Genomic DNA, 11,597 nt, shown 5'->3' with positions numbered 1-11,597 from the left:
TATACCAGAGCCCAAGTTTCCCAGCCGGCAGGGTGAGGAGAAAGCAGAGGCGAGACCGCGCCCGCCACTAGGAAAAGGAAGGGGGCGGGCCCTGCGCGAGGCGTTTTGGGAACGCGTGGTATTCTGGGAGCGCGGGACCCGCCATTCACTCGCTTAACGCCTTCGCAGTCGCAAGAGTCACCTCCGCACCAGAAAGGAAGAGGAGACCGGAACCGGTGAGGAGAGGCCGGGGGCGGGCGAGGGTAGGCCGAGGTACCCGCGAGGAGCCGGGGACTGGAGGAGGACGCGCTGCCGGGAAGCTTTGCGGGGCTCGGGGAGGGAGAAGAGCGGGAAGCCTGGCCATCGAAACATGAGCGTCGCCTCACTAGCGCCTGGGAGTGAGTTCGTTAGCTTTTCCCCAAAGTACATGGTCTTCAGTTTCTATACCTCTCCAGGCCGGTGTTTTTTGAATCATTCAGGTAATGGTCTTGAGATCATTTCTGACTGATTGCCTCCTTCCCCCAAATCCTACCTGGGTGATCCTTTTCAAAGCCCTTTGCATCTCAGCCTCCATCCCCCTTTCAGACACTGGTCCCTTCATGCTTTCTACACTGTTACACAAGTTTTTATCAAGTTTCCCTGCTTCTAAATCGTGTTCGATTCATTTTGTAAGTGCGGATGCCTTTCCATCGGATAATTCCTATACTGCCGTGGTTCCCCCACTGCGTTCAGCATAAAATCCACACTCCTAAGGCTCCGCACCAGGGGAGCCTGTCTTTCCCAACCTCTCCTGTTCCTTTTCCTCTCTTGACCACACAAGATGTGCCCATCTTGGAACGGAAAAAGTCCACTGCTTTTCCCTTTCAATTAGGTCAAGTCGGGCTCTTGCCCTGATTATGTTTTTCCTCCAAGATAAGCATTTCCTGCTTGTAGCACATTGTCACTTTGTGAACACTTTGCTATTTTCTCTTTAGCTTTGATGGTGAAGTAAGTGGAGGGTCAGAGAGCAGTTAATGGGTTGAATTAAATGCACTGCCTCTTCTCGATTTGCCTGGATCTTTTGGTCTGTATCTGCACTGCTTAGTGCCCACTGCATTGGGCTCTTGAAACGTGGCTGATGTGACTGAGGGACTGAATTTTCTATTTTAATTTTATTTCACTTTAATTGAGTTTAATTTCAGTAGCTGCATGCAGACAGTGGCTACTGCCTTGGACAGCTCAGGTCTGCGTCATAGGTTCTCCAAGAGATGTTACCTACAACTGAGGGTTGACAAATATACATGCATTTCAACCTTCTCTTCTCCAACACACAGTATTGGGGAACACATAGTTATTTGATGAAAAGTAAGCGATCTACAGTGGGAGGGAGATGGGAGGAACTTTTCATTCCCATTAGCTTTCCCTTTAGCTCCCCTGTTCCTCCCCACCCACATCTTGCATGTGTTTGCCAGATAGGTCCTTCAAGCTAGGAATTAAGCTACTTTTTTCTGTAAAAAATAATAATAATAATAACAAACGCACCTTTGGCATCTTGTCTAAGTTTTGTGTAGTTTCAGGCCTTGAGGGCGTGGTGTTTGCCACATGCCTTCTTGGGCTCTGAAAGGTGAACTAACTGTTGTCTCTCTCACTGTAGAACTCTCTTCCTGCCGAGATGTCTATTGGCGTGCCGATTAAAGTCCTGCATGAGGCTGAGGGTCACATCGTGACATGTGAGACGAACACTGGTGAGGTGTATCGAGGGAAGCTCATTGAAGCGGAGGACAACATGAACTGCCAGGTACCCTGCTTTGCACTTGAGGCTGTGGGGGAAGCTTGAGCCTGTGCCTTGGAGGACAGAAAGATGGTGGCTGGGGGTCTTTTTGAAGTTCTCATTCAGCAGTTATTTACCGAGTGCCTAATGTGTGCCAGGCACTGTTACAGGTACTGGGGATGTGAGTAGAAATAAGAGCCATTCGGAAGTTTGGAATATTTAACTTTGTTCTTTGTGTCTCCCAATCCCATAATCATTTTCTCCCATATTTTGGGGACCTGTTTAAGAAAAGTGACACTACCTTCAAGAGGACCATCGGGTTCGGGGCCACTGTTCATTTACCCCATATGTTTGCATAGTGCTTTGCAGTTAGCAGAATCTTCCGCTCACATATTGTGTTTATTGCCATTTTTCTTGGGGGAGGCATCTCATTTGATTGCATTTATAGCAACTACCTTGTGAGGTAAGCAGGTTTGGTGATAGTTTCATCATCCATAAGATAGGAAGAATAGAGGACTTCCCTGGTGGTCCAGTAGTAAAGAATCCGCCTTACAATGCAGGGAATGTGGGTTCGATCCCTGGTCAGGGAACTAAGATCCCACGTGCCATGGGGCAACTAAGCCTGAGTGCTACAACTACTGAGCTTGCATGTCTAAACTAGAGCCCATGTGCCGAAAACTACAGAGCTCACGTGCTCTGGAACCCGTGCGCCACAACTAGAGAGAGAAAAGCCACAACGAAAGATCCCGCATGCCGCAACTAAGAACCAACGCAGCCAGAGATAAATAAAATAAATAAATAATAAACCTTAAAAAAAAAAAGATAGGAAGAATAAGATTAAAGGACTCATCTACTGAACGTCACTGTTAATAAATGTTGGAGCCACTTCTTGATGTGGTGCCCTTCCCGTGGCACAGCATTGCTTTTTGTTAATAGTCAGGTGGATTTGTATGGCATCGCTTTACAAAGTGTAACATAATTTCTCCTTAAGAGCTTGGACTTTGGAATCAGATGTGGCTTTGAATTCTGATTGACCTTGGGCATGTTAATCACCTCAGTTTTCTCATCTGTAAAATGAGAACAGAATTAGTTCTGCAAGAGATTGACTGGGAAAGCTAACAATAAAGGGTAAAGGAGAGGGAGCAGGAGAGCTTTCAGTCTGGGGTGCTGGTCTGACACTGGGGAAAGGAGAGAGGAAAGGAAGGAGGGTTGAGTAGGAATGTATCTCTGAGGAAGTCTCAGCCAGGCAAAGGAAGGTTTCTCATTGGAAGAGTCTAGCATGGGGCACAGGTGGCCTGGCGCTATACCCCCACTGTGGTCAGTCATTGGCTGGCAGCCTGACAAGAGAGTGGCTTCAGGGTGAATGCTGTGGTGGATCCCAGTCCGAGCAGTGCACTCCTAAGACTGCCACTGGGGTAATACCCCCACCCCAGGGCTGTTCTGAAGATCAGATGAGAGAGAGAGAGAGAGAGAGAGAGAGTGTGGGGGGGGGGGCGGGGGGGGGCAACTAGCTCAGCGCCTTGCACATTGTAAATGTCAACATATGGTACCTGTTGATATTTTCTAGGTGAGAAAACTGAAGGTCAGAGAGGTGAGGTGACTTACCCAAGGTCATATTGCAGGACAGGTGTCCTAAGTATCCATTGTTTCACAGGGTTCATTGGTTTATTTGTGATTTCTCTGTAGCTTTGAGCATCCTCTTCCTGCCAGGTTGACCAGCTGGGGGTTCCCTCGTGTTTGGGGAAATAGACATCTGTTGACTGCAGGTTTCTCTCCTCGGTGTTAACGCCACAGAGGTGGGTGGGTGGCCTCTCTGCAGGTCTGGTGGGGCCAGGCCTCCTTTGCCTTCATGAGGTATGGCTGTCATAGGTCCAGTCCTCTGGCTGAAGGCATCCTCATCCATTTTAAGGTGCTTCAGTTTGGTGAGTAGAATGCAAGACTAGGATGGGAATCTTCGTCTGTTTATTTAGCTGTTTATTTGGATAGCTTCCTGAGTTTGCAGAGCTTCAGACTTCCCATCTATAACGTGAAGGTAAGGTGTCTGACCGGGTGCCCTTGGTGTTCTCTCTAATGGTAGCCAGTGTGAAGTAAAGCACACAGACCCTGTGATGGATCTGGAATCATTGCAGGCTGCCACCTGGTGTGACTTGTCGTGAGCTTTGGACCTCCCTCACCCTCTGTTCCCTCCTTTCTAAATCAGGGATAAAAATAGCACCTCAGCCTGAGGACTGTAGTGCAGGATAAATGAGCCGTTGCGTGTCAGACAGTGGGGGCCTGCCACCTCCTTCCACCTGTGTTAATCTGCTAGGGCTGCCATAACAGAGTCCTATGCTGGGTGGCTTAAACAACAGAAATTTATTCTCAGGGTTCTGGAGGCTAGAAGTTCGAGATCAAGGTGTTGCAAGGTTGGTTCTTCTGAGGGCCATGAGGGAAGGATCTATTCCAAGCCTCTCTCCTTGGCTTATAGATGGCTGTGTTCTTCCTTTATCTTCATGTGGTCTTCCCTCTGTGTGTGTCCGTATCATAATCTCTTCTTATAAGGACATAAGTCATATTGGACTAGGGCCCAGTTACCTCTGTAAGGATCCAGTCTTGAAATACAGTCATGTTGGTGGGCGCTAAGACTTCAATATATGAATTTGGGGGGTGGGTACAATTCAGCCTGTTACCCTGCCCATGCCAAGATTCGAGGCCTCACGGGGTATAGCGAAACCTGGCGCGTTGGATAGACCCCAGCAGGCTGTGGCGGAGCTGAGCCCACTGTGATGAGCACCCAGCACAGTTGACTCACATGTCCCCGGGCTGGGAGGCCGATGGTGCCTGCTGTTCTCCTTTCTTCCTAGTCCCAGTAAGTGTGCCCTTTGGGGATGAGAGTGTCCTCTTGGCTCTCTCTCTGCTTGTTCTTTGCTAGAGGGCAGCTGGAGTTCAGTGTTTGCCATTTGATGTTGGGTTTTAATAACATTTTCTATTATAAAAATGGTGTGGGGGACTTCCCTGGTGGCGCAGTGGTTAGGAATCTGCCTGCCAATGCAGGGGACACGGGTTCGAGCCCTGGTCCAGGAAGATCCCATATGCCCCAGAACAACTAAGCCCATGTGCCACAACTACTGAGCCTGTGCTCTAGAGCCTGCGAGCCACAACTACTGAGCCCGTGTGCCTAGAGCCCGTAACAAGAGAAGCCACCGCAATGAGAAGCCCATGCACCGCAACGAAGAGTAGCCCCCTCTCACCGCAACTAGAGAAAGCCCGCACGCAGCAACGAAGACCCAATGCAGCCAAAAAAATAAGTAAATAAAATTTAAAACAAAAAAAGGTTTTTGAGGAAGACCAAAGTGAATAGTTGTTTTTTCGTGGGAAATTATATGTGATTAAATTAAAAAAAATATTTTTCTTACCTTAAAATGACAATCATGTGTTAAGCTTGTGATCATAAAGCACAGTAAATGTTATTTTTTAAAAAGAGAGTAAGGGCCAAATCCAAAATTTCATTATCTTTAAAGTGACGTAATTCCTAGACGTTTTGGTGGGGGAAAAGTGATAGTTAATAGATTCTGCAGAAATGATGCTTTGGGGGCTTTGGCATGATCACCCTGTCAGTGACAGGACTATTTGAACTGTTTTCTTGGCTGTGGCATAATGGTCTGTGGAAAAATCTACCTAGATGTTTCTTCTGAGCTATTTGAGAGTGGATTGCAGTCATCATACTCCTTTATTGCATAATATGTTGTGTATATCTGTGTATATTTCCTCTTACTGTATCCATAGTACAGTTATTCAAGAACTCCAAGATTGAGTCAGTACTTTAACCTGCAGTGTATCCAGTTTCTACAGGTGCACAGTGTGTCCTTTATGGCCGTGTAGTCCTCTCTGCCTCCTGGGTTTAGTGTCAACTCATTTGATGCTTCTTTAGTCTGGGACGGTTCCTCCAAGTTTGTTTTTCACACCATTGATGATTCTGAAGACTAGAGGCCAGTTATTTTGTTAGAATGTCCCTTGATTGGGGTTTCTCTGATGCTTCTTCCTAATTAGATTTGGGTTATGCTTTTATGGGCTGTTATTGTGTGATTTTTGTCTCCTCAGAGGGTCAGTCAGGCCTAAACACCTGTTTGCCCCTTGTTTGCAATGTTAACCTTGATCTTTTGGTTAAGGTGTTATGTGGTCTCTCCACTGTATGTTCCTTTTCCTTTTGTAACTAATGAGAATTTTGTGGGGAGGTTCTTTAAGTAAATACCTTGTGAGCATTCTGTTCCTCATTATTGTCCCATTCCTCAGCCCCATTTAGCTTCCCGTGAAGATTCTTGCTTGAATCTTTTTACTATTACGGTTGCAAAGGATAATTTTTGTTTTTCCTCCATCATTCTTTCTGTATTTATTGGGTCTGCTGTATGGAAGTGCATTCCCTTACCCCCCATTTATCCATTCATTTACTATCAATATAGGCTCATACTGTCAATATGTTTTGTTAAGGGTGTTACAATCCATTGCTGTCAATGTTTATTTTGATGTTCCAGTTATCCCAGATTTGACCAGTAGGAGCCTCTCAGGCTGACTCCTGTGTCCTTTGGTGTGTCCTGGTCATTTTGGGGGAGCACATCCCTACCTTCTGGTATAAGATGCTTGTTACAGGCTCATCTTTTACCTTCCCTAACCCAGCTCTGGAATCAGCCATTTCTTCAGGAGCCTTGCTTTCTTTTAGGTTGGGAGTAGAATTTAGAAACCAAACTCTAAATTCTACTGGGTGCTGTTAAGTATTTTGAAGTCTTAGTTTAACTTGTCAAACTAGGACCTGTCTCCAAATGGCTGTGCTTAATAGTGCCAGAAGGTTCTGTTCATTGCATGCACATTCTGTGCCAGGTACTATGCTGGGGTTTTACATACAATAGGTCCTTGAATCATCACAGGACCTCTCTGAGGACAAGCTTCCAGATGCCCAGGGTGACCAAGCATGGAAGGAGCCAATCTAAACCCAAGTGTCTGACTCCCAAGTCTGTGAACTTGGCGACAGTCTCTAAAATGAGGCCTCGAGTAAACCTGTTGGATCCCATTGCCTCTGAAAGCATCAAGCCCTCAGTTCTGACTGTCAGGTTCCAGACAGGAAAATGAGGATGGTGGGACAGGGAGGGGGTGAACATCTGCTGGCTGCTCGCCATGTGCCCCGCAGCTGGGATGCTGTGACCGACTATCCTTGGCCACCCAGCACTCTCCACCCCGGCCCCAGACATGTGGGTAATGAGTACAGAGACGGTCTGTACTAAGATCTTCTCTCCCCAAAGTGTCATTGCAGTTGGGCACCTGGCTTATGCCATCTGTGTTTCATTGTGGCTGTTTGGGAGAGTTGAATGGACGGGGTGTTCCTGCCTGACTTTCATTTAAACCGAGTTCACACAAGTTGCTGCCTTTAGCTCATGATGCGAGCGCAGCTCGGGCTTGTTGACAAGCTGTGTACCCGGCGGAGGGATACACGGCACGGCCATTTCTCTGCTGGTGCCGTGGAGAGAGCGCGAGGCAGCGGCCCGCCTGGTTCCTAGGCTGTAATAGGACTAGGGATGCTGGGCTCTTTCTTGCTTCAGCCCAGGTGGACACGTGCCGTTTGTGAAAGCACTCAGTGTAAGTGTTGTTGATCTTCCGTAACAGCCTCTGTCAGGGATTCTCAGAGAGGGTTGGGGAGGCAGTGACAGAGGAGGGAGTGAGATGTACCAGGATGTGCTGGAGGGGAGGCGGCTTGGCAGCTGCAGGGCAGCCTTAGAGCGTGTTTGATCTTTCTGCCGCTGGGCGCTCATGCAGAGGCCACGGGGGCCAGTTAACACTTGAAGAAAAGAGCAAGTCGGCTGAGGTGACAACAAGCAGCAGAAATTGGGGAGCCAGCACACCTCTCTCCCATGTAGGCTTGACCCATTCTGAATAAATTGTAGTCCTTTTCCATCCAGAAGGCTGGTAAAATAAGCTGCTTTATCTGATAAACGTGGTGCCTGTTGAGATTGGCACTGGCAGGTTTGTGTCACGTTCCCACGCCCGGCCAGTATCCTGGCTGGATTCTCCTCTAAGCCCCCCTTCATCCCCCACCCCCCATCCCATGGTTGACGCATTCATCTGTCCGAAGTGCCGCCCTAGCCCTGTCTGCCCTGCCTCTATCCACAAACTTGCATGGCCCCATAGTCTCTGAGGTGACGACCCTGCCCTCAGTCCCAGTTCCTCTGCTCCATGTCCTGTCTGGTCTTTGTGTGAACTCTCACCTCACACCTGTCCTGTATTCTGAGCCATTCGTGCAGGCACTGCCACCCCCACTTCTCAGTCCCTGTCACCCAAGCCAGAGGGGCTCTGTCTCACTTACTCGAGTGTGTCCCCTGGGAGGTCAGGGACCGCATCTGGTGCACACTCGTAACCCTCATGGCGCCTTTGCAGTCCATGTGCTGGGCAGATACGGGAGGGGACACAGGGTTTGGACAAGCAATTCTAAGCCATTTCAGTTAGTTTATCACGTGCTGGTGGGAGAGCGAGGATGGCAGAGTTGGGGCTCTGGGGGCCAGTCCAGGCATTTGAATCAGGAGCCCCTGCCTTCTGGCTGTTGGACCTTGGACAAGTGCCTTAGTTTTTTTATCTTTAAAAATGGGAAATCTCGGGCTTCCCTGGTGGCGCAGTGGTTGAGAGTCCGCCTGCCGATTCAGGGGACACGGGTTCATGCCCCGGTCCGGGAAGATCCCACATGCCGCGGAGCAGCTGGGCCTGTGAGCCATGGCCGCTGAGCCTGCGCGTCTGGAGCCTGTGCTCTGCAACGGGAGAGGCCACAACAGTGAGAGGCCCGCGTACCACAAAAAAAAAAAAAAAAAGGTGTGTGGGGGGGAAATCTCATACTGTTAGGACCATCTCTGTGAAGTGCTGAGCACAGTCCCTGGCGCACACAATAGGCCCTCTGGAGTTCCCCCAGCTTTACTTAGTGATGTGAGTTTCTGCATTTCTGGACTCCCCTCTTTGCCAAGGCTTGTCTTCACGTACCCTGCTCTCCACTGGTGCTGTTGGCCTTTACTCATGAGCTGGTGGTTCCCTTCCAGATGTCCAACATCACAGTCACATACAGAGATGGCCGAGTGGCACAGCTGGAGCAGGTGTACATCCGTGGCAGCAAGATCCGCTTTCTGATTTTGCCTGACATGCTGAAAAACGCACCCATGTTAAAGAGCATGAAAAATAAAAACCAAGGCTCGGGGGCCGGTCGGGGAAAGGCTGCTATTCTGAAGGCCCAAGGTAGGTGCTCCTCGTGCACTGGTTGTGACATGTGGGTGTGTCGTGTACCTTTTAGAAATGCCCTGTTGTTGTTGGGGCATGGGGGTGGACCTGACCTGAGCCACTCCGTACCCACTGCCACCCCTTTTCCCTGCAGTCTTGGGGGATCCAAGTGCCCTGCCTTCTCTGTCTGCCTCACCTGATCCCATTCACAGGAGCTATGCAAACTCCAAAGTGGCTCCTTAGAAAGAAGATGGGGACTTAAATGAAAGAGTAGATAAGTCTCCTATAATGACTCTCTAGGAGGCCCTTTGTTTTCAGAAATTCTGGGGTGTCTGGGGGAAGCTTGCCCTGGCCTAGTTTGCTGACTAGAGGCACTGTGGTGTTGATTAGCTGACTCCTAAAGCAATGGGATAATAGTTCCTCTTGAGGCTGGGAATGTCTCCTGATACGCAATATAAATAAGGGAAATGGGGGGGGGGGATCCACTTTCAGATAAGTAAGCAGTTTTGAGCCATCTTTACCCATTAAAGGGGGCTGACTTCATTTTCAAAACTTCTTACATTTGAAAATAAGTCCTTCCTTTACCACTTTCCAAAAGTGGGACTAGCCTTTTCCCGGTGACTTGGTCTGACCTCTTTTCTTGGTTAGCCCAACCAGAGTTTTGTATGTGGGTCCTGAAAAGTTCTGCCATGTTGATTAGCTAAGAAAGCAAATGCAGTCGCTAGGAACTGTCTTAGTATTTATTGGTAAAAGGCTTTACAGTGCAGGAAAGTCACCAGCGTCTCTGTCAGTATCTTTAGCTGCAGTATATATGTTGAGTTTAAAGACTCAGTAGAGTAACCCTTTAAAATGCCCTCCAGAAAAACTGATCAGAGAATCTCCTTGCCCTTCCTGGAAGAGAGATAGTTGTGGGGAGATGGGACCAAAGCTCTGGACCTTTGTCCTGGAGAAGGAACTATTTTCAGAAGTTCCAGCTTTGTGCTACAGCTGCTGTTCTCTCTGCTTCCTCAAGGAGAGCTGCCCTCGTTGTCACTGTGTAACGATACCATCTTCTCTAGCAAAGGGAGGAGCCCAGTGGCCGTGCACTAGAAGGCACTTGGCAGTGAGTCTGCCTCGGCCCGCTGACCTCTGCCTGAGCCACTGTGCCTGTGCCAGCCCCAGGCTCTGTAAGAGGAGAGGGGTGAGGCTCCAGTTAGTAGCCATCAGGATATTGTCACCTGTTCTTCAAAGCCACTGGTCTCCTAGAACCTTTGGGTCACAGAGAACAGCAATCTTTATGTGGGGAGTGGTTTTGGTTTTTCCCCCCATTCCAAAATATTTCACACCTGCAGAATAGCTCGAAGAATAATAAAACCCCTCACCCAGATTTAATAGATATTAACATTTAACATCTGTTTGTTTCAGAATTTTAAGTGTGAATTAAATGCATCTGTCATGTTTTATTAGCTCACCCTGGGCCAGCTCTGAGAAGTCACCTTTTCTATGGTTCCCATACTGGGTCCCCAAACCACCTTTGCCACAAGGCCTTGCCTCTGGTGGGGAACAGTGCTGGAGTCCAGGGCTCTCCAGCTCTGATGCCAGGCACCTGCCCCTCCCAGGGTCTCTGTTTACCCCGTGAAATGTGACGGGGTGAGCGTGGTGCTGGACGGGGTGGCCTTTCAGTCCCCTTCCTGGGCCATGTCCTAGGGCTCTGGCTGCTCTGTGATATGAGTCCTTACTGACCTGGCCTTGTCCTTTCTCTTCCCCACCTTGTAGTGGCCGCAAGAGGGAGAGGACGTGGAATGGGACGTGGCAACATCTTCCAGAAACGAAGATAAATTTCTCTTGGACAGAACTTTGCCCTTATTTTTTTCTTTTAGGTTATCTGGGTCAGGGGGTGCGTGCGTATGTATATGTCCTAGGTTATCTTTTGACATCTTTTTCTTTAGATCTGGGTAAATGTTAAACTAAATAATTGTGGTGGGTTTTTCTCTTTTTGAGAATATAAGGACTGTGTGTTCATTTTGTAGGTTTTTTTTTTTTTGTGTGTGTGTGTGTGTTTGCTTTGGCAGCAGGTTAAACTTTCACACCCTGGGAGATGTCCTGCTTTTTTCCAGTTTGAAGTAGCATAGTTACTGATAAGAGCATAAGCTGCTGTTCCAGGCCAGTTGCTGGTTAAGCCCTTGGAACAACTCCGAGGGTGCACAGATTGCCTCGTTTGTCGGCACGGACATTCATGCAGCACTTTGTTCAGGCAGCCTTTGTGGGCGCACCATCAGCTTAGCTTGAACAACACAACACACGTGGTCATGGTCTGTGAAAAAAACCTAATACTGTGACCTTGTAGCCTGGAAACCCCAGTGACTCAGCATTTAGCAAAAGTAATCCAATATTAAAAGGTAATTCAGGGCTTCCCTGGGTGGCACGGTGGTTATGAATCCGCCTGCCAACGCAGGGGACACGGGTTCCATCCCTGGTCCAGAAAGATCCCACATGCCGCGGAGCAACTAAGCCCGTGCCACAACTACTGAACCTGCGCTCTAGAGTCTGTGTGCCACAACTACTGAAGTCTGCGCGGCTAGAGCCCGTGCTCTTCAACAAGAGAAGCTGCCACAATTAGAAGCCTGTGCACCGCAAAGAAGAGAAGCCCCCGCTTGCCGCAACT

General features: G+C 48.7%; 1 protein-coding gene across 1 annotated transcript; it reads left to right on the top strand.

Annotated features, from left to right (window-relative positions):
• Positions 1-25: 25 nt before the first annotated feature.
• SNRPD3 (small nuclear ribonucleoprotein D3 polypeptide) lies at positions 26-10,954 on the top strand. The gene is made up of 4 exons (XM_067700091.1): positions 26-215; positions 1,613-1,756; positions 8,779-8,971; positions 10,709-10,954. The coding sequence occupies exons 2-4, from the start codon at positions 1,631-1,633 to the stop codon at positions 10,768-10,770; spliced, it is 381 nt and encodes a 126-aa protein (XP_067556192.1). The 5' UTR covers positions 26-215; positions 1,613-1,630; the 3' UTR covers positions 10,771-10,954.
• The last annotated feature ends 643 nt before the right edge of the window (positions 10,955-11,597 follow it).

The sequence above is a fragment of the Pseudorca crassidens genome, chromosome 12 (assembly GCF_039906515.1).
Source record: "Pseudorca crassidens isolate mPseCra1 chromosome 12, mPseCra1.hap1, whole genome shotgun sequence".
Taxonomy (NCBI): domain Eukaryota; kingdom Metazoa; phylum Chordata; class Mammalia; order Artiodactyla; family Delphinidae; genus Pseudorca; species Pseudorca crassidens.
This window is presented reverse-complemented; position numbering and strand designations above follow the sequence as displayed.

What these genes read in the sequence shown, in the direction of transcription:
- SNRPD3 (XM_067700091.1), top strand. Translation starts at nt 1,631, where the DNA reads ATGTCTATTGGCGTGCCGATTAAAGTCCTGCATGAGGCTGAGGGTCAC. An exon ending in AGGACAACATGAACTGCCAG is followed by an intron (nt 1,757 to 8,778) that starts GTACCCTGCTTT and finishes GTTCCCTTCCAG; the next exon opens with ATGTCCAACATCACAGTCAC. An exon ending in TGCTATTCTGAAGGCCCAAG is followed by an intron (nt 8,972 to 10,708) that starts GTAGGTGCTCCT and finishes CCCACCTTGTAG; the next exon opens with TGGCCGCAAGAGGGAGAGGA.